Consider the following 23688-nt stretch of genomic DNA (forward strand, 5'->3'; position numbering starts at 1 on the left):
TTTGTTTGTGTTTTATATTTCAAAATTACAAAAATATTTAAATGAATATATTTAACAAAGGATTAGTGTACAAAATATGTAAGAAATGCATATAAACTAACAAGAAGATGACAAATAACCTGCTAGTTAAAAAATGAGCAAAATAAATAAACATGAGTTTAACAGAAAAAGAAGCACAAATGTACCATAGACATTTTTATCTTATTGATATTTTGCATAGAGTTTGGGTCTCGCTATGTTTCCCAGATGGGGACTCGAACTCCTGGGCTCAAGCAATTCTCCTGTCTCAGCCTCCCAAAGTGCTGGGATTACAGGGATAAGCTATCATGCCCAGCCAGTAAGTAATAGGCACTTTTAAACAGCTATATTGAGATATAATTTACATCTTATATAGGCCATCCATTTAAACTGTACGGGTCAATGGTTTTAGTCATGCATTTAATTACCTCTTACTATTAGTCATCCATCACTCCTCATTCTTCCTCTCCTCCTCCTCCTCTCTCTCTCTCTCTCTCTCTCTCACACACACACACACACACATACACACACACACACACACACACACCCCAGAATGTAGAATCCTTGAGGGCAGGGATTTTATCTTCTTCACTTGCTGTGTCCTAATATCTAGAATGGTGCCTCAGAATTTTAGGTCCTTAATGAACATTTGTTAGTTGACTAGAATGAAAGCAGTGGAGATGGAGAAAACTGAATCGATGTAAGGAATACGTAGGACCTGGAAATGGATAGGATGTGGGGACTGATGGAGAGGAATGTATGATAATCACTTCCAGATTTCCGGTTTTGGCCATTCAACAGTTGTTGATATCAATAACAGAGCCAAAGAATGTTAGAGGAAGAACACACTGGGAGATATAAATGACTGGAAGTAGAATGGCATCTTGTAGTGAAAAGAACATGTATACAGAACGCAGAAAAAGTGAATCATAGTCCTGAATTTCCTGTGTAACTCTGATCAGGCTACTGCCCACTTCTAGACCAGTTTTTCTTTTGTGAGTTGATTGATTTGGACTGAAAAGCATTCTGGGTTTTTGCATGCAGATCTTGGTAAATATTTTAGGACATGTAGAATCTGTCCACAGAGGTATGTTTCACTGAGTCCATACCCCTCAATTGGCTTCCAGCTAGTATTACAAATCTGTCCATGGCATCAAATCTCCATCTAGAGATCTCTGAGATTTCTAGAGAGTGATACACCTGAGACCTGAGCTCACAAACAAGTCGCTCATCTATACTTAGCCTGAAATGCAAAGTATCCTTTGTCCTTCCTGTTCCCACTGTTCCTTTCTGGGCCCAGGGAAGTCAGGTGAGTGGCAGGTCACTGCCACGGCCAGCAGTTCTCTGCACAGCAGTGATGATGAGTTCACCAAGGATGTTTTTCGTTGGAAGCTCCTAAAACTACAGGCCCAATCAGAAGCCAGACTTTCAGATGCCAAAGGATTACTCGGGAGCCTCATGTGACAGCATGATGACATAGCGACTATAAAACGAATGTGCTAAACATATTTGAATACATAAAACACAGAATTTTTAAGAACACAGTAAAATAAGAGAAACTTCTAGGAACTCCCCACTTGCCTTGGAATAAAGTCCAAACCCCTTTCCATGTCCCATAGGGTCCTGCATGGTGGGGCCTCCTGTCCACCCTGAGCTCCCGCCACTCTCCCTGCTTAGCTAAAATCTGAGGCCAAGGGTTCCCTCACCCTCTCAATCTAAACTCCTTTTTGCTGTGCTGGTGTCCCTGTGGATACTGCCTCTCTGCCCGTGAGTTTCTGTGGCCTTTGAGGCTCACCCTGTCCAGAGGCTCAAGCTTACCAAGCTCCCATGCCCTATGATGATTCTATGGTGAGACTGTGGGGCAATTCCCTCTCTGGCTTTGCTTCTCTAGGTGGTTGGCTAAGAAGCCGCTATGTCTGCATGGGTCTCAGGCCAGCCTACAGGACGTGAGGAGCTGGAAAGACAGAAGGCTGGAAAGGCTGAGAGCTAAGAGCTATTGAAAGATCCTCCAGGGCCCACAGTCCAGCGTCTTGTAGCAGGCATCTTTCTCCAATAGCCCAGAAGGCAGTGTGGGAGTAGGGGTCCTTTGTCCCAAACACTAGCTCATTTGTCCTCAGGTTGCAGAGCCAAGCAAGCTGTTGCTTCCCTGACAGCCCACTGCTAGGATTCATGAGCAGCTTCTTTCTTGACAAGGCATTTTTCAAGCCACAAGGCTGCTGCTCCTTTCCTCACCTTTTTGCTTTTAATTGTGGTAAAATACACATCACATAAAATGTACCATCTTAATGATTTTTAAGTGTACAGTTGAGTGGTGCATTAAGCACATTCACAGTGTTGTGGAACCATCACCACCATCCATCCACAAACTTGTCCCCATTAAACACTAACTCCCCATTAAACTAAAACTCTGTCCCCATTAAACACTAACTCCCCATTCTCCCTGTCCCTACCCCCTGGCACCGACCATTCAACTGTCTGTCTCTATGGATGTGACCATTATAGGGACCTCATATCAGTGGAATCCTACACTAATTGTCCTTTTGTAACTGGATTATTTCACTGAGCATAATGCTCTCAAGGGTCATCAATGCTGTAGACTGTCAGAATGTCATTCCTTTTTAAGATAATAATAGTCCATTGTATGGATGGACCACATTTGGCTTATCCATTCATCCATTGATGGACATTTGTATTGATCTACCTCTTCGCTACTATGAATAATGCTACTGTGAACATGGGTACATAAATATCTCTTCAATCTGTTTTCAGTTCTTTTTTATATATACCCAGAAAGGAGATTACTAGATCATATGATAATTCTATGTTTAATATTTTAAGGAACATCCAGTCTGTCTTCCACCATTTTACATTCCCACTATGGTGTGCAAGGATGCACAAGGGTTCCAATTTCTCCACATCTTCATCAACATTTATTTTTTGTTTTATTGATACTAGACATCCCACTGGGTGTGGGGTGGTATCTCACAATAGTTTTGATTTGCATTTCCTTAACTGGTGATGTTGAACATCTTTTCATATGCTTAATGGTCATTTGTATATCTTCTTTGGAGAATCATCTGTTTATGTCTTTTGCCCATTATTAAATCTTGTTTGTTTTTTGTTGTTGTTTGGTTGTAAATGTTCTTTATATATTCTTGATAATAACCCCTTATCAGATGTGTGAATTGCAAATATTTTCTCCTGTTCCATTGGTTACCTTTTAATATTGTTGATCGTTCCTTTGATGTGCAGAAGTTTTTAATTTTGTTGTAGGCCAGTGTGATGGGTCATGCCTGTAATACCAGCACTTTGGGAGTCCAAGGCAAGGGAATCATTTCAGCCCAGCAGTTCAAGACCAGCCTGGGCAACATAGGGAGACCCTGTTTCTATTTGTAAAATAATTTTTAAAAAATTTTAGTCAGGCGTGTTGGCACACGCCAGTAGTCCCAACTACCCAGGAGGCTGAGGCAGGAGTACCACTTGAGCCTAGGAGTTCGAGGCTGCAGCAAGCCATGATTGCACCACTGCACTCCAGCCTATGCAACAGAGTGAGACCCCGTTTCAAAAAAAATTCATGTCATCCCATTTGTTTGTTCTTTTGTTGCCTGTACTTTTGTCATTGTATCCAAGAAAGCATTACCACATCCAATGTCATGAAGCTTCTCCCCTCTGTTTTCTTCAGTTTACAGTTTCAGCACTTGTGTTTAGGTCTTTCAACCATTTGAGTTTATTTTGTATATGGTGTAAAGTGAGGGTCCAATTTCATTATTTTGCATGTGGATAACAAGTTGTGCCAATTTGTTGAAATTCTCCTCAGCTCTTAAAGGAAGAGAGGACAAGGAGCATGGTGACTGAGGGTGGCAAGACCTCCCTTTCTCTTGCTGAGCCACTCACTCGATTGAGGACCCTGGGCATGAATTTATTTATTCATTCATGCACTGGGCAATGTCCAAACCCAGAGTTCGCAACCTCCATAAAATTTAGGGAGTTTGTACAATTATATCGTGGAAGAATACTTTTTTTTATTTTCACTAGCCTCTCGTTGAAATTACCTTCATGGATAATGAATGCCGGCAACCAACTGCAGGAAGATTAGCAGTACTTATAACTGTCACCAAGTAAAATCCCTAATATTTTCATATTACATTACCTGTGGCAGGAGCTCTCCAAATATGCTTTATACTTGTCGCTACTTCCAAATTATAGCAGTTATTAGATCTTCCGTCAATTTTATTATTTAACACATTCATGAAGATGCACATATATTTTATGGAATCACAATTGTGATTTTAAAAAATATTTTGATAACTGTGTTTCAATAAAATTGCTTTCTTTGTATTTCTTCTAATTTTATTTCATGCATTCAAAAACATTATTCTGAGAAGGAACACACAGATTTTCCCAGACAACCAAGGAGAAGGTTTCCTGTGCTGGGCACTGAGGACACAGCAGCCCATGACACAGACCTTGGTCACTGGCTTTGAAAGATCCCAGCCACTGAGGGTGGGAGGGCACACAGATATATAGATACAACACAGTCTGGGGATTTCTGTTCCTCAGGGCAGCAGGTACCGTGGGACCCCAACAGAGTACACAATTCCAAATTGACTAGCCAACCTCCCTTGGAGATTTTTGTGTGAGTAAGGACTGTCCACTCATCAGCCTGGAGGAGTGGTCTTGTCCCTGGTGACCTGTTTACCTCTCTTTGTGCAGGTAATGAGATTCAGAGGAACCAGCTCTGCCACCCTGGCAGCAGAAGATCAGCTCCCTTCCCCTGTCTTCTGCTGACACCAGCTATTTTCAGCTGTAGGAGCAGAGATGCTTGGTGTGCTCTCGGTAGCTATGGAAATCCCAGGGTTTCCCTAGCAACAGCTCCAGATGGGTCTTGTTGCTAGGGAATGCTGGGATTTCCCAGGCTGCCAGATGAGCAAGACGGCTCTAGTCCCAGGGCAGAGGTGCTAGCACAGATGTGGGTCTGAGTCCCAGGGGATGGATGATCCCCTTTGACTCTGATCCTTTGGGGCACCCAGCCCCATAGCCCATAGCCAAGGGAAAGGATGCTGCACACTGGATGAGGAGATCCTGAGAGGGGATGAAGAGGGAGTGCTCTGGGTAAGCAAACTGATTAGAAACGTCCAAATTAGCCGAACGGATGTCAGGAAGAGGAAGACAGTAGACTTTGGGAAGCTAGCAACCTTCAAGTCCAGCACTTGGCTGCTTCTAAAGCACTTTTCACAGGATTATCACACTATAAACACCTTCTTAGTTTCAAGAGGTCCAAGATTAGAACCAAGGCCAGTCTCAAGAGTGTGCAGCCTAAGCAGTCACACAAGGTCCCACACTGAGAGGGGCTCTGCATTCTTGAATTGAGCTCCACTACCACTGACTTGAAATGCTTAACAAGTTTGAAACAAGGGGCCTGAATTTTTATTTTGCACTAGGCTCCACAAATAATATAGCCCGTCCTAGCTAAAACCTTTATTTTACAAGAGAGAAAGCTGACCCATAGGGAGCAGATGCACTTAGTCTAAGTTCACATGACTGAAAGTACATCTCAGGGGATACTGAGTTTGTGCTTAGCTGCTTTCAGGCAGCAGCAACTAGGCTGAAACAGGCCTTCAGTGTGGGAAGGCATTCCTGCTGTTCCCATGGCAGAAAGGTAAGGGTAACCAGAAACACAGCCCCCTCACTTGTTCTAAGGATCCAACTCAAAACTGGAGAAAACAAGGCTTTGGGGAGCTCCCAGGCTCGTAGGGAAGCAGACACCATTAAGAAAATATAATTAGAATAGGAGCTGAGGAAGTGACAGCAGGACAACACCTGTTAGGGACTATCTGTTGTCCCCCAAAATTCATATGTTGAAGTCCTAACCCCTAGTACCTCAGAATGTGACTGTGTTTAGACGTGGGGCCTTTAAATAGGTAATTAAGATAGAATGAGGTTGTTAAAGTGGTTCCTAATTCAATATGACTGGTGTCCATATAAGAAAAGGAGATTCAGGCACAGACTTGTGCAGAGGGAGGACCATGTGAGGCACAAAGAGAAGTGGGCCATCTACAAGCCAAGGACAGAGGCCTCAGAATGAACCAATCCTGCCCATGCCTTGGTCTCAAACTTCCAGCCTCCGGAACTGAGAGACGATGCATTTCTATGGTTTAAGTCTCCCAGTCTGGGATGCTTTGTCATGGCAGCTGGAGCAGACTAGTATAATATCCTTCATTCCTTCCATTTCTGTGAAACAAAGCCTATGACTATTTCACAAAGGAGGGGTCCAAGACTTTAAGGGACTGTCTTGCTCAGGGTCACACAAACTAGTAGGCAGTCATGCTAGGACTTGAACTCAGCTTGATCTGTCCCAAAGCCTGTGTATTCCACTCCGCCAACCTAGTAGGAATTGCACCCCAGCTCACCCAGTTCAGAACATCTGAATCCCTTTCCTAGGCACGCCAATCTCTCTGCTTCCCTGTGGGCTCAGGGACTTCCTGGCACAGGTCTCCCAACCCCAGACTCATCACTAGTACATTTCCACTTTGGGTTCCAGTTTCTCAAAGCTTCCCTGTGGTTTTCACTCCTGCCATAGGCTAAGAGGACTGCCATGGATGGATCCTTTGATGGGAGGACTCTGGAACCATATCAACATTTACCCTAACCCTAAAGGCCAAACGAGAGTGACAAGCCTTTAAAAGTGTCGCACACTGACGTACCAGGTACATGGGGCTCATGAACACTTCAGCACTAAGGGAACATCCTTCCTTTAGTATTAAAGGTATTAAAGTGGCAACATCAGGAAATCCCAGATTCTGTTGCCTTTATGTGGAGGAGCAATTCAGCTCTCTCTGTGACTCTGTCATTTCAACCCAGAGGCAGCCAGGTACCTTCCTAAACAAAGAGCTGTCTACCCAGGGACAGCCATGTCACTCATCTGGAAAGCAAAACCAACTGCAGATAAAGAGATTTTTCTTCTTTCTTCTTTTTTAAAAACAATTTTAGATTAATGGTTCTTTATTGGGGTATAACATACATACAATAAATTACCCAGACATTAAGTGCCCAACTTAATGAAAAAATTAACATGTGTACACTACCATGGAACCATCACCCTGGTTGATTTTTAAATAATTTTCTATTTATTTTTAAATAGAAACCTCACCTTCTTTAGACAGGCATGGTGGCATGTGGCTATAGTTTGAGCTACTCATAAGGCTGAGGTGGGAGGATCGCTTGAGCCCGGGAGTTTGAGGTTGCAATAACGTAAGGTCAGACCACTGCACTCCAGGCTGGGTGACAGAGCAAGACTCACATCTTTATTTACAAAAAGATAAAGAAAACCCCATCTCTCTGCTGCGAGGCTTCTGTGCCATGAGGAAGAGAACAAGGGCTGGGGAGGCACAGAGAGAAGTAGAGATCCAGCATGGAGGAATCCTTTGAGCGTGTGACAGACAGTTAAGCTAGATCTTGTAGAGTAGGGAGCCTGCTGAGAGGAGACAGGAAATAAAGGGACATTGTAGGTATAAGGATATGCAAAGGCCCAGGTATACCCACCACCTTAGGAGAAAGAGTTCAGAATAAATACAGCAGAAGTTGGCTCACGGGGTGTCATCTGGGGTCAGGAACAAAACATGATTATATAAAAATCAAACCAAGCTTGTTGTCTGACTTAGAAGCTATTTCTGCGACCAGAGCAGTCAGTGCCTGTGTAATGTTCATGTCAGGCTTTATGGCTTGTGGTCAAAGGCTGTCACACAGTACACGGAGCAAAGAGCAGTAACTGCATGATTTTTCAGAACAACGTCCAGAATAAATACGAATCTCTGCCTTAAATGTGACATTGCAGAGCAAGTTACATAAGGAATTATCTATCTAATAGATCACAGCACTAATCGATCAAAGTGCTTAACATCAGCTTAGCACCAATGTTTAAAGCAGTCAGTATCAAAGAGATCCTTAAAGTTGTAAAATCTAAATGCGTGTTTCCCCCTCGTTGTCTCCACGTGGCATTTTCTCCCTCTTTAAACGGTTGTCTTACTCTATTGCATAGAATTCATCTTTGTAAGTTGTTTTAAATCTTTTCTGGAAAAAATATACAACATACACAGATTACCACATACATAGGTGCATGCCTCTCTGTCTCGGAAACAGTCTACCATAAACCATATACACTTGAGTCTGTTTCAAGACTATTTCTTCTCTTCCAATAGTCCATTTACTCATTCCTGGTGGTACACCACACTCTCTACTTACTGTATTTTCTTCCATTTAAACAATCAAACATCTCAAGTCTTTCCCATTAAAAAAAGAAAATTCTCCCACTGTTACCTGCACTTGGCCACTAGCTTCCATGCTCACTCTCTTTCCAACCTTTTACAATCATATTTTTCAAAAAGGCTGTACATGTGGCCTTCTGTTTCCTCAGCCACTTTTCAGTCCTAAGCCACTGCAATCTTATTTTTGCTCACACCATGCCACACAAACTGTTCTTGCTAAGATCACCAATGAATGAGACCTACGTTGCTAAATCCAGAGGGCAAACTTCAGCCTTCACTAGCTTGACACAGATGACCATTTCTCCCTTTGCCTCTGTGCCCTTCCATACTCTTGGGTTTCCTGCAGTCACTTTCCTTATTTTCCATCTTGCTTCTTTGCCTCTCCTCCTCTTTCCACTTCTTAAACACGGAAGCTCCTAGGATTTGGGGGCTGGGTTACATTCTGTTAACAGGATCACCACACAATTTACCTAGGAGCACTCCACCTCATCTATGGCTTCCAACATTACCTGCAACATGGACCATGCTACATGTTCACCAAACACCATTTCCTTTTCCTCCTTTACATGCAGCTAGACCACATTTCCTGGAATTCCTTTTGATTACATGTAATTAGCTTCTGACCAATGAGATGTGGGAAGAAGAGATGTTTGACACTTGCAGACCTGGCCACTCAAACCTCACATGTGACCACTCTTTTCCGTGTTCTCTCTTTTCATTCATCTGCCAGCCAGGTGCAAAAAAAAAAAAAATGCTAGTAGAGATCTCTGAGTGCCTAGGGGCCCCTGGAAATACTGGACAAGAGGAAGCTGAATCTCTAATAGCCTGAATAAAACGGAGCCCAACCTCCACCCTAGCCCACCTCCACTGACTTTGAACATGAGTGAAAAATAATCCTTTATTGAGTCAGCTCACTGAAATACAAAACTTGTTTGATGCGGCAATTAACCTGGCCCAACTAATACACTATCTCTATGCTAATGACAACCAAATATTTGCATTCCGGGCTTATTACTCTAATTATGCATCAAATGATTGACAATGCAGTCCAAACTGATGAGATAGTTTTTTTTAATAGATTACTAGGAAGTCACAAAGATTCACGAATGCATTCATTCATTCAACAAATGTTTATCGAGTGCCTACAGGCACCAGACACTGTGCTAGAAACTAAAGTTGCAATAACGAGCAAAGATAAAACCAGTCCACTCACTCACAAAGTCTACTGTGAGCCAGATGACAGCTGAGCCTCGAGTCTTATTACATTCCAGCTGCGAGAAACTTCCGTAGCATTTACTCCTTCATGCAAGCCCACTACCCATAAAACTGAGGCTTCCCCTCTCTAGGTCCTGGAATCCACTGTTCTCCCCTCTGTGAAAGGGTGCAACTGGATATAGTAGTATGACACCCCTTTCTCCTAAGAATTTTGTCAGGTTTTTTTTTTTTTTTTTGGTAGTAAAAGGTGTGTAACACAATCTTTATCATTTTAACAATTTGTTGGTATATAATTTAGTAGCATTAAATATATTTACCATGTTGTGTAATTTTACCACTATCTATACCCAAAAATTGTCATCAGGAACAAAAACTCTATACTCATTAAATAGTAACTCCTCTTTCCCCTTTACGCCAGCCTCTGCTAACCTTTGTTCTACTTTCTGTCTCTAGAATTTGCCTATTCTAGGTACCTCATATAAGTGGAATCATGTAATGTTTGTCCTATCTAGTTTGTCCTAGTGCCTACAGGCACCAGACACTGTGTCTGGTTTTTATCATGAGCATAGTTTTTAATAGTACATCCATGTTATAGCATGTATCAGAGTTTCAACTCTTTTCATGGTTGAACAATATTCCATTGTATGGCTAGACCATACTTGTTTATCCACTCATCTGTTGATGTGCTTGAGTTTCTACTTTTGGCTATACTGAATAATGTTGCTATGAACATTGGTGTACAAATATCTTTTCAAGTCCCTGTTTTCAATTCTTTTGAATCTATATCTTAAAGTGTGATTGCTGTATCATATCATAATTCTATATTTAACCTTCTGAGGAACTCCCACAGCTTCCCAAGGTGGCTGCACCATTTTATATTCCCATCAGCAATGAATCCAGGTTCCAATTATTCCACATACTTGCCAACAGTTGTTATTTTCCTTATTTTTTATTATAGCCATCCTAGCATGTCCTAGTATGTGTGAAGCTGTATCTAAGAATATGTTTAAAATATGAAAGTTATATATGAATAAAATTTTGTTCTGACAAATTCAAACCCAGAACAGAATTTAAAAATCCACTTCACTGTAGCCATGTCTAAACTCCTTCCCCTCTCCAGAGAAAATCACTGGTAAAAGTTTGGTATGCATCTTTCCTAACCTTGTTCTCTGCATTTGTATTCTTTTTATGCATATATGGATTTTTATTTGTGGCAGAAGTTTTATATATTTATAAATCACTTGAGAAAAGGTAAACTATTCAATAAATGACACTGGAACAAAAGATTCTCCATATAGGGTAAGAAGGAAAATTTTGCCACCCAACAAAAAATTAAGATGAAATTGACACTAAACATTAAAAAAAAAAACTATAAAACTTACAGAAGAAAACACAGGAAAATATCTTCATTATACCTGGGCAAGGACAAATTTCTTTTTTTCTTTTATTTTTACATAAGTTATTGGGGTACAGGTGGTATTTGGTTACATAAGTCAGTTCTTTAGTGGAGGTTTGTGAGAACCTGGTGCACCCATCACCCAAGCAGTATACACTGCACCATATTTGTTGTCTTTTATCCCTCACCCCCTCCTACTCTCCCCACCAAGTCCCCAAGTTCCCAAAGTCTATTGTATCANCATATATGTAGTCTTTTATCCCTCGGGTCCCTCCCACTTATCCCTCTAAGTCCCCAAAGTCCACTGTATCATATTTTTTTGTGCATTTGTAGTCTTATGTATGTGCAAATGTAAGATTACACATAATGGAAACAGCCATTCTGTCACTAAAGTCAGTTTTCCTTTTTCTTTCCAACCGTTCCACTGTGTGTGTGTGTGTGTGTGTATTTTTTTTTTTTCTGTTAGAGAAGTTCCACTTCTAAAATTTTGCCCTTTCGCTTATACCGCTGGTTATAACGCAGTCTTTGATTTCCAGGAAGAGTATGCTGTGTTGGGTGAAGTCACTAGCAGGAGAACTTTGGTGTCTGTCTCATGTAGAATGTGTTGCCTAGGTCGTCTCAGGCCTGATCTGAGCCGAAATTCTCCTATCACATATACCAACAACTCTTTATGCTTTTCTCTTTCTCCGGAATTACCTTCTTTTGTCTGGAAAAAAAAAAGGAATGAAAAGATTTTTCTCCCCTTCGGCGAAAACAACTATCCAACGGGAAGAACTTGCGAATCAGCCAGTGTTTGGTGAGAGATCGCCCTCTGCTGGCTGTGTTCGTCAGGGTTCTCCAGAGCAGCAGCTAATAGGAAAGATATATTTGTAAGGAGTAACATAATACATATAAATAACTCTATGTCTATATTATATATAAATATATACAGGTTGGTTATAAGGAACTGGCTGACACTGTTACAGAGGCTGGCAAGTTCCAAGGTCTGCAGGGTGAGCTGGCAAGCTGGAGACCCAGGAGAGCTGATAATGTACTTCCAGACTGAGTTCGAAGGCCTGAGACCCATGAGAGCTGATGACGTAGTTCCAGTCCAAAGCCCAGCGGGCTGAAGACTCAAGAAAAGCCGATGCTGCAGTTTGAGTCCAAAGGCAGGAAAAAGCCAATGTCCCAGTTTGAAGGCCTTCAGGCAGGAGGGATTCTCTCTTACTTGGGGGAGGGTTGGCCTTTTTTTTTCTATTCAGGCCTTTAACTGATTGGATGAGGCCCACCCACATAATGGAGGGCAATCTTTACCCAGTCTCCTAAATCAAATACTAATCTCATTCCAAAACACCCTCAGAGACACACTGGGGATGATGTCTGATCAAATGTCTGGGCACTCCGTGGCCTGGTCCAGTTGACACATAAAATTAACCATCACACTTGCCATATGGGCCTTTTAGGGCACCTGAACCCATCACAGGAAGCTCTGATGCATTAAACAATTGTCCTGATGGGCATTATAGGCAGTTAAAATTCTAAGCCAGAAAGATTAAGGAAAAAAAAAGCATGTAAGTCAAACTGGAGAGAAAGAGAATGCAATGGCAATGCTAGTCGAGTTTTTTTCCTGCTCAGAACCCCGTGATGGTTCCTCATCCCTGGTAGAACATACCCTTACCTTACGGGGTTTAGGAGGCCCGCCTTGCTCCCTGCCTCTTGCTGACACCACACCTACTTCTTCACTGTCCTTCCCTTGTTTCAAGCCTGGTGCTGTTTCAGGGCCTTTGAGCTTGCTGTTCCATCTGCCTGGGTGCTCTTTCCCAGATCCTCACAGGGCTTCATGGCAAGGCCTTCCCTGTCCCCCCTGCCCAAAATAGCACCCCCTCCATCCCTTTCCACCTCCTTACCTTCCTTTATTTTTTTTGAGCTGGTTTTCTGTCTCCTTCACTAGAATATAAATTCCATGAGGCCAGGGACTTTATTTTTTTTTCTCTGCAGGGCCTGGATTGGAATATGTGTTAAGTATTTGTTAAGTGAGTGAATAAATGCAAAAGATACAAGGAGGTGACAGATCGAGTGATGGATAAAAAGCACATACAAAATGGTATGGATGCTAAAGAAGAATTAATTTGGGGAACACTAAAGCTGAAAATGAATTGAGGCTTTCAAAAAACGCTGAAGACAGATAAGTAAAATGCCTTTTAGTCAGTGCAAGGAAGTGAGAGAGCAATTTCTTGGAAGAAAATAAATCCTCTTTTGTTGGCATTTTTCCTTCTAGAAGATTGATCGTTAAGCTAAAAAAAAGTTGGAGGAGCGGGAGGACAGACAGCTGGTGAGGTTGCAACATCCCAGAGGCTCCAAGGTGCGATTGATTGCAGGGGATGTCTAGATAGTGACAGAGAAAGCGTCACAGAGATTCCCCAGGCCCCAGAGCAGCAAGGAAGCAGCAGCCTCATGCCCTCAGGTATGGCATAAAAATCATGCTAGAGCTGCCTCACTAACAAAAATCCCGAAGGACCAGGAAGCAGGCTGATCTCAGGAAATGTCTGTGTGGATAGAGGATCTCTAAACTAGCACCCACCTCCACAGACACACACACACACACACACACACACACACACACACACACACAGTACTGTGGCACAATGCTATGGGTTTGCATATTTTTCTCCATGCCCCTAAAGGTGATGTCCAAATCAAGGGCAATGTGTCTGAATCTTTTTTGGCTCGTGGACTCTTTGAACAAATCTGATGAAAATTGCCACATGCACATTATTTCAGGGACTTTAAAGAAATTTCAGCAATCCTCCTCCAGGCAATTCATGGACACCTGAAGTCCCAGTGCCCCACGTTAGAAACCCCTGTTCTAAGAGTATACTGCTCAATTGCAACACTTGGATTAATGATGTAACTCCTTAACCCTAGAGTTGAAGATGGCAGCCAAATTCTGAGTGTATTCATTCAACAAATGTGTATTGAATGACTGCCATGTAGTTTATTTGATCCTCACAACTGCCCTTGAAGTGGATTATATTAATACCATCGTCAGTCTTAACAGAGGAAACAAATGAGGTACTGAGGCTTTGGGTAACTTTCTAGAGGTCACTCATTTTGCACTAGTCACTAGTAGTGGTAGAGCCAGTGATTGAAACCCAGAAGTTCAGCTTTAGAGACATTTTACCACTACCCCATGATGCCTCTTGCGAAGCTGGTGTCTGTTCTTTCAGATAGCCCCATTCACCCTGAAAACATTTCTATAAGACTATATATAGTAGGTTAGAAATGAAAATCCCACCACAAACGACATCGGGAGGTTCTGTCACCCTGCCTCTGCATATTCATCGTTCCCATGCTTTGCTGCCTCAGTTTTTAATCATCAGCTCACCTTTTGGATCTATTTGTATGAGAGATTGCACAAATATTTCCCCACATCCAACATCTCACAAGGAGATGGCCTCACATGCATGTTCAAGTTCATTCTCCAAGTGGAGAAGAAAGCTTTCTGATAGCGATGCTGCACACCCCCAGGGGCTCATGGATCTCTCAGCAGAGACCACATCCAGTGTCCATGAAGTCATGAGTTCTGCAGCTTAGATTCCAAATTCAGGTTTTGTTTCATCAACATTACTGTGTGCACTTCTGGTTGAGACACTTAGGGGAACAGAGAAAGTTTTTCAGTGAGAGAGAGGATGTATGAGCTTCCTGAGGCTGATGTAACAAAGTACCCACGGACTGAAGTGTTAAACAACAGAACTGCATGGTCTCACAGTTCTGGAGGCTGGAAGTCAAAGATCAAGATATCAACAGGGTGGGTTCCTTCTGAGGGCTGTGAAGAAAGGATGTGTTCCAGGCCTCTCTCCTTAGCACGTAGATGACTGTCTTCTCCCTGTGTCCCTTCACATCATCTTCCCTCTACACGTCTGTGTCTGTGTCCAAATTTCTCCTTTTGTAAGGAAATAAATACTGGAAATATTTATATATTTTGCACTATAATACTGGAAATATTTATATATTCCTAGTATTTATTTATATATTTACAGTATTGATTCATACATGTATGTATTTCCAGTTTTTATTTATTCAATATAAGGAAATACTGGTTGTATTGGATTAAGGCCTACTGCCATAAACTCACTCTAACTTGATTCCCTCCATAAAGACCCTGCCCCCAAATAAGTTCACCTTCTGGCACACCTAGCAGTTAAGACACCAACATATGAATTTTAGAGGTCACAAGTCAACTCATAACAAGGGATAATGGTCAGGAAGAAAATAACCACAGAATGCTAGAAATTTTAATAAGTTAGTAAGCCCTTGCTATAGCATCAACAAACTCAGTAAATGAGTAAGCCTCATAATGGATGGATGGAGCATTGTACCAGGCACAAATCCCAGCTATAATGACATCAAAGGCACCTGCTGTAAGATATTTCTCACTAGTGGTGATGGAGGAGCTCAAAAAATGGTAGCTCAGGCACGATGCGGAAACTTGACACCATTGAGAAGTGTTCAATGCAGTCAGGGAGTCTCAATGAACCCATGTAGCAGGTAAGATCGCTCACACTCAGAAATGCAAACGTATCATTTTGTTCACTTATAACTAGACTTAATAGGGCATCCATTCAAATGAGCTGTAATTCCATCAATGCCCACACCTGGTAGCCTTTTCCAACGGGTCCAAACCCCACCAGGATTCTACCCACTGTGGCATCCTCTCCATCACACTCCAAGACTAGATGGCACCACAGCCCTTTTGGAGCACTAGGAAGATCCAGCTTAAACCACTGCTGAACTCAAGGTGATATAGGGGCACTGCCTCAGAACCTCTCTGCCCTGACACTCCACCTAGTGGCAAGGAACATATCTGCAAGACTGCTCTCTTCCAGAATTCCAGCTGGGAAGCAGTCCTCTAGTCCAAAACAAATTTTCTGAAAGGAGGGAGCTCTGAGGAGGAGTTTCACAAGGAGTTCCCAAGTCAGGGAAAAAAGAAAAACAGGCTAATTAATTAACAGCCATCATCAGTGGCAAAGAGGCATCAGGCTCTACTCTAGCCTTTGTTTGCTGTCTTTGACCTTACCGCACCCTTGTTTTCTACTTGAGCAAATTGAGGCTCGATGGGTTTGAATCCTTTCCCCCAAGGCCACAGCTGCTGGGGGGAAGAGTTCAGGATTTGCACCAGGGGTGACTGACTCAAAAGGCTATGCCTCTTCCCTGAGCAAAATAATGGCATGACAGACAGTACTGCAGATTGTTTTAGGAAAAAGACAGGACAGGGAAATCAGCTAGGAGGACATTTCAGCAATCCGAATTTGGGTTGAGGTGGTGGCCTCAGAAATGAAAAAGGAAGGGGTGGATGAGTGTGAATACTGTAGGGAAAGTCTGGGTGACATGTGAGGCAAAAACAAAAAAGGAAATGAAAATAACATCAATCCTCTAAACCACTGAAATCAGAAAGATAAAGGCAAAAGGTGGTGGTTAAGCAGAGGCTTGGAGCAGAAGACAGGGAGGAAGCAGGGAAAAGCTGGAAATGAGGGTAACTCTAGCTCCAGATACATCAAGTGCTGATGGTGATGTTCTTCGCAGTGGGTCCAGAAACCCACACAAGAGTTTGAGGGGTTGCTGACAGAGATTTCGGTCAGGAAATGGGTCCAATACGTCCCAGCATGGCACACAAAGATGATGTCTCAGCTTCACAGCTGCAGATGATGCAGATGCACTACTTTTGCTACAAATGAAGATGTGGCCACTCCAGCGGCTTCCAGCATGAAGGACGATGAACCAAGCAGGTCATGAGATATGGAATGGAGAAAGGAGCAACGTGCTGTAAGATACTTCTCACTAATGGTGATGGAGGATCTCAAAAAACAGCAGCTCCTGCACTGTGTGGGAACTGGACACCATCTGGACAGCAAGCCGTTCCAGTCCAACTAAAGGCTAAGTGTATAGTGGGCTGACTACTGGCCATTTCCTACATAGTAGTGACTAAGTTGCAATTGTTGTTAAACTGTTGTTTTGAGTGTATGACTTCCTTCTAGTGTACAGCCAAAATTCTAGTCTTCAAAGGTATGACAAAAACATAAAAAGTTGAGCAGTCCTGGAATACAGTAATCCTCGACAGCAGGGGTCCCACTAGAGGAGAGCTGCTCTAAAATCCAGTTCGATGTTGCCCCAGTGACAGCTAGAGATCCTGGCACTTGACATTGCATTTGGAAGGTCAGCACTCTCAGAAGCCAGACTGAACTTTGAGGAAATTTCCCCCAGTGGATGGTGGGGCACCACATGGTCCCTGAGAGACCTGAGTCTAACTCCTAGGCTTCCTAAAGAGGTGGTTAACCAAGAAAAACATGGTAAAACCTGTGTTTTTCTTGTCTTCCCGGTCATCACGGAACTAAAAAAAATCTCAGTCCCAGCAGCTCTTCCATGTCTTACAGAGACAGAAAGTGAACCACGTCCTTTCTTAAATCATTTCGTTATCTCAAGCTTGAGCGTGTTTACCGACGGATTCTGCTGTTCACAGTAGTTCTAACACTTGGGAGCAAAGAAAAGATGAATGTACTGGACAGTTTTTTCAAGGAAATTTAGCACAACCCTAAGTTATTAAGGAGGCCCACAAGGCCCACCATGAACTGACTCTTCTCTCTCTCTATCCCCCTACCTCCCCTCCCCTCCCACTCTCTGGTCCATCCTCCAGAAACTGACCTCTGTTCCCTCGCCCTCTCCACCACCGCACTAGGTGTCTCTGGTCCAAGCCTACATCAACTGACCTCTGCTGTCTTTCCATTCCCATCCCTTATCTCCCATCCCCCTGCACCTCTCTGGTCCAGCCCCGCATGAACTAATTTGGGTTCAGTCTCCTTCCCAGGACCCAGTCCATCATGAAATGACCTCTTTTGCTCCCTATGCCTCTAAGCCTTTGCACCTCTGCTCCATCCTCGCATGAACTAATCTCTGCTTGCTCTGCTTTTCCGTTCCCCTCAACTCCTCTGACGTCCCTCTGGTCCAGCTCCACATGGAGGAACCTCTGCTCCCTCTTCCCCTCCTTTTTCTCTAACTCTGATTGAACTTTTTAGTTCAGCCTCACATGTAGCAATCTCTGCCCTCTTTAGTTCGAAATTCCACCCCCACCCTCCTGCAGCTCTCCAGTCCAGCCCCTCAGGAACTGCTCTCTGCTTTCTCCTGTGCCTTATCCCCCACCCCCCATCGCACTACTGCTCTCTGCCACAGCTGCACATGAACAAACCTTTGCCTTCTCTCCAGCCCAATCCCCATATGCAACGGACATTTCTCTGGTCCAGCCCCGCATGAACTGCTCTCTGCTTTCTCTCTTGCCCCTTCCTCACCACCTCCCTACACTGTTCTGTCCCACCCTGCATGAACTGACCTCAGCCTCTTTACTTCTGATCTTCTCCCACTCCCCAATATCCTTCTGGTCCAGCCCCACATGAACTGCCCTCTGTTACCTCTCCATTCCAAACCCATCCCACTGCGCCTCCATCTCTCTGATCCACCCACAAGGGCTGACCCCTGCCCATCCCCCCGCAGTTCTGTACACGATCAGCATTTGAACCCACTTACCTTGCCTCTTCCTCCCTAACAGCAAAATGGGAGGCAGGGCCCAGTCTTTTCACTCCTCTACAATATTACATGTCACCTCCACACCCCTTACAACTTACCCAGTCACTCCCCCTACATCTCCCTGATCCAGCCCTCCATCATGAACTCAGCTCCATTGCCTTTCCTTTCCCTTTTCCACCATACATCTCTGATCCAGCCACACATGAACTAAGCTCCATTCCCTCTCCTTTCCCTTGCCCCAGACTCCGGCTACCTCTGTAGATACAGCCACACATAAGCTGCTCTCAGTGGTTTTTCCTTTCCCTGACTCTCTACATCTCTCCAGTACAGCTGCATAGGAGCTGGCCTCGAATGCCTCTCCCATGCCAGCCCATTGAGCCTTCTGCATTTCTTGGCACATCCTATATGAACTGACTTCTGCTCCCTCTAAGTGTCCATCCCCCTCTAGCTCCCTGGACCAGCCCCACATGAACTGTCAACATTTCCCCTCACTCCCCAACAATTTCATTGTCCACATGAATAAGCCACTAACCCTACAAACCCACCCACCGCCACTCCCACAAAAACTCAGCTGCATGCTCACAGGAACTGATCCCTGCTCCCTCTCACTCCCTTCCCTCCACCCCCACTCCGCGCACCTCTCTGGGATGCCCCATGCCCAGATCTCTCCTACTTCTCTGTCCCTATCCCCTGCAATTTCCCTACATCTCTTGGTTCAGCCCCACGTGAGCTAACCTCAGTTCCTTCTCCATCCACATCCTCCCCCACCTTCAGGACTCTTTTCTGCCTCCATATGAACTGAACCCAGCTCCCTCTCTTTCCCCATGTTCCTGATCCCCTTACAACTCTCTACTCCAGTGCCACTGACTCATACTCCCTCTCTGTCCCCATCCCTTCCAGTGAACAACTGCACACCTATCTTAGAATGGCTGCCAGGCACAGATATGGTGAACACATTAAGCTTGTTTTTATACTCAGGGATAACCTATTACTTGCCACTCTCTGTCCTCCCTCAAGAGATTCCTGAGAGATTTCATTTATGAGAATATTAAGCAGGAGGAGATAACAATGTTTCCAAGATAGTCAATTAGCTTAATTTAGCCATTCAACAATGTTTACATCTTTCAAAACATCATATTATACACCATAAATATATACAATATTTTCCATTTCAAAACTTTTTTAATTAACTTTGTTTCCTTATCCCTGTAACTGTTTTCTTTTTTTAAATTTAATTTAAGTTCCAGGATACATGTGCAGGATGTGCTGGTTTGCTGCATAGGTAAACGTGTGCAATGGTGGTTTCCTGCACGTATCAACCCGTCACCTAGATATTAAGCCCTACATGCATTAGCTATTTATCCTGATGCTCACCTTCCCCCCACACCCCCCCTCCTCGGCCACCACCACCACCACGGGCACTGGTATGTAGTGTTTCCTTCCCTGTATCCATGTGTTCTCATTGTTCACCTCCCACTTATGAGAACATGCAGTGTCTGGCTTTGTGTTCCTGGGTTAGTCTGCTGAGGATAATGGCTTCCAGTTTCATCCATGTCTCTGCAAAGGACATGATCTCGTTTAATTAACTTTTTTAAAAATCAGTGTTTCCAGGGTTACAGTTCACAGTAAAATGGGAGGCAGTCTTTTCACTCCTTTCAAATATTATGTCTTTTATCCAATCATATGCCTATTATAAAATCACAATACAACAAAGGCCAAATCATACTAGGAAATGCTATCAACTGACTTTGGGGAACAGTAATTATAAAAGCTTCATGGACCCGTATTTAACAAGAAAGCTTATATGATAACTGTGACAAAGGAATGGGAGTGAGACCGAACACCTTCAAGCCAGGTCCTGTCTGTAAGTTTGTATTTCACCTCCAATGATTCTGAGTTGGCACAACTCTTCTCCCCTACACAGACACGAAACTCCGGGCACTTAGACAAGTAGCTTGCCCCAAATTGCCCGGCAGGGAAGTTGGGGAGTATGTGTGTGAGAAGCCAGGGTTGGGCCTAGTCTGGGCTCTTCCCCCAAGTATTTCTCCAGGAGCAGTTCTTCTGCATGAGGCTCATCTGGGCAATATGGTAAAGTTCAGATTCCTGGTCCCCCAAGTCCTGCAGGGTATCAGGGTCCAGGCATGAGACCCAGGGCCAGACCTCTGGCCTCTGTAACATGCTCCCCAGGTACGGTGGCCAGTGGCATTACACGATGCCCAGGTAAATTTCCATTTCAGATCAACAATTAATAAACAAAAAGTCTGAATGGGATATGCTCATACTAAACAAAAATGCATTGTTGATCTGAACTGCAAATTTACCTAGGCTTTCTTTTTATTAGCTAAATCAGGCAACCCTATCCCCAAGGGACTAGCCGACCCCTAGAAGTTTGAAAATCCGTTTACTGCCTCTCCATGTGAACAAATGAGCTTTCCATCATTGTTCATTTTCTATTCTTCCTCACCCCTTCTATCTCCCCCGACTCTCACCCTGGAGCAGAGACTTTGATGTCATCTACCAGGATTTCTGTCACAGGTAATCCCATGCAAGGCCAGGAAGATGGCTGGGCAGGGTCACTCAGCCCAATCTACCTCCAAGAGTCTGCGAGATACCATAAGCACGTAGATTCATGAGAGGTTGGCTGAATCCATCCTAGTGTTGGATTAGCCTGGCTCTCCCCATTTCATTCAAGCACAAATTACTAACAAGACTCTTTTCCAGTCTTGCACTTTGCCAAAACTATTTTTAGAGCATCATTTAGGTTTAGGTGATATAAAAATTCTGCTAGTTTTACAAACCAGCAGGTTCCCAAGGCAAAAAGCAATTCATGCCAGGAGAGTAGCAAAGGATTATTCATTTTCTGTCCATAGGCTGGTAAGGAGTTTTGTATATAACAGGCTGCCTTCAACACAATAGTTGAGAAGATGAACTCATAAACAAAGCTAAAAAACTCATCCTTAGAGAACACAAGGTCAAACTGAGAAAGGTTTTATTTTTAAGATAAAACAGATAGCATTAACACACATCCAAATGCCAGTGCGAGAGTTCACTGGGTTGTATAAAGGAAAAACTGCACTCAAGTGTCAAATAAAAACTGGAACCACTGAAAAATGACTGCTGCTTGTGGTGACACAGGTACAACATGTGCTTGTCTAAGAAGTCGCTCTGCGTTTGTGGATATGTGGCAATGCATGACAAGAGTGAAACAATGCAAGGCAAAATGGCAGGTGCTCAAAGCTTTAAGATCCTTTTCTTCACGCTAATGTGCTCTTGTTTTGCTTTTGAGAATTAGAGTAATTAGCAGGTCATTTTACAAAGAACTTTAATATAAAAGAACACTTCCAAAAGGCTAAAATAGGTTCAAGGTCATTATTAAAGTGATACAGGGAGGTCAGTGAGGGAAACGTTTGTGTTCTCAAAAGCCAGATTTCACACAATGGCAGGCACTAAATCTAGTTACATGTGCTTGCAGTAGAAAAGAAGACACTGATCTTAATAAAGGCTGGTCTTTTTCATGATGCGCAGAAACTCTTGCTCACTGACCTCTCCATCTCCATCTCGATCAGCTTCATCAATCATTTCCTATATGACAGTAAATATTCAGGTTAGGTTAATTTATAAACTAATGCAAAAAGGTGATTAAGGAATAGACCTTTTTTTAGAGACAGGGTCTCTATGCTGCCCACACTAGTACCAAATTCCTGGCCTCAAGTGATCCTCCTGCCTCAGCCTCCCAAAGTACTGGGATTATAGGCATGAGCCACTGTGCCTGGCAAGCAACAGACTTTTTTTTTTTTTTTTCTTTTTTTGAGACAGAGTCTTGCTCTGTCGCCAGGTGCCAGGCTGGAGTGCAGTGGCACAATCTCGGCTCACTGCAACCTCCGCCTCCCAGGTTCAAGCAATTCTCCTGCCTCAGCCTCCTGAGTAGCTGGGACTGCAGGCGTGCGCTACCATGCCCGGCTAATTTTTGTATTTTTAGTAGAGACGGGGTTTCACCATGTAGGCCAGGATGGTCTTGATCTCTTGACCTCATGATCTGCCCGCCTCGGCCTCCCAAAGTGCTGGGATTACAGGCGTGAGCCACCGTGCCCGGCCGTAATAGACTTTTAATAATGCTATGTGAAAAGATCATTGTAGTCCACCCAATGCCAGTATGCTACTCCTGATAACAGCCTGGTTCCTGAAAAGTTATTTGAAAACCAAGTCATACTTTGTCAAACATATCACCTGGGAGGGAGCTTGAAGACTACCTTGACTGGAGGGATTCCTGGAACCCAAAATAGTAAGTAAAATTGTGCATATGTGCATTTTTCTAGATGCAGGGTTCACAGGTTTGTCTGACTATTAAAGGAGAATTCAGCTGTCCGCAAAGGGACAAGAGTCCACTGGCTTTCCTTCAAAGAGACGCTCATACCAGGAAAAATGTAACAGAAAAGTCACAGAAGGCTGAAAGGTGGGAATCTAAAGTTCAGTGTGACGTGTTACAAACCTGCAGCTCCTCATCAGTCAGGTTCTCACCCAACTCCTTGGCCACGCGTTTCAGATTTTTGAACGAAATCTTCCCAGTTTCATCATCATCAAAGAGCTTAAAAGCCTTCAGGATTTCTTCTTTGGTATCCTTCTCAGACTTAACAAGTAGAACATAAAACACATGAGTAGGGAGACATCACGGTTACTTCTGTCCTGTAGCCCTGCCACTGCCCAGTCAGGTCACCCTCTCCTTTTTAACAATAATTCGAGTCTAGACTTGCAGCCAGTGTCAGGAAGCCCATTTTGGCCTCAGAGAAACACCAGACAAGCCAGGCACTCCATCCAAGGTGACATTTGCTCCCTGTCCCTGTATCTGTCCCTATCCCACATCTATTTCTTAACCGGTTTGGAATTCTGAGGGAAGAGGTGTCTGCTTGGAAGTCTTGAGAGAGAAGCACAAGGGCTTATTTTGGGAGCCCAAAGTAGCATGACGGGAGGGCAGGCCTCCTGATGCAGCTGCTACCTGGACTGCTGTGTGGTCACATGACTATTTTAACAGGCAGATGCCATGGGCCTGTGCAGATGACTGGGGCTCTGTACCATGCTAATTGTCTTAACTACTTACCATTTTCTGGGTCATCACAGTTAAAAAGTCACCAAAGTTCATTTTTCCTGTCCCTTCCTTATCAATTTCACTTATCATTTTCTTAATTTCTTCTTTCTTGGGTTCAAAGCCCAGGGCCCTCATTGCCACCTAAAATGAAAACAAGA

General features: G+C 43.5%; 1 protein-coding gene across 1 annotated transcript in view; it reads right to left on the minus strand.

Moving 5' to 3' along the window:
* Window positions 1-21419: 21419 nt before the first annotated feature.
* CETN2 (centrin 2) overlaps window positions 21420-23688 on the minus strand; it is a 3771-nt gene continuing 1502 nt past the window's right edge. The window contains exons 3-5 of the mRNA XM_017500895.2: window positions 23543-23671; window positions 22937-23074; window positions 21420-22029 (exon numbers count right to left, since the gene is read on the minus strand). Of these exons, the coding sequence (XP_017356384.1) occupies window positions 21940-22029; window positions 22937-23074; window positions 23543-23671 (357 nt within the window). The 3' untranslated portion in view covers window positions 21420-21939. The remainder of the gene's footprint in view (window positions 22030-22936; window positions 23075-23542; window positions 23672-23688) is intronic.

This window comes from Cebus imitator, unplaced genomic scaffold (genome assembly GCF_001604975.1).
Source record: "Cebus imitator isolate Cc_AM_T3 unplaced genomic scaffold, Cebus_imitator-1.0 Scaffold273, whole genome shotgun sequence".
NCBI classification, from domain to species: Eukaryota; Metazoa; Chordata; class Mammalia; order Primates; family Cebidae; genus Cebus; species Cebus imitator.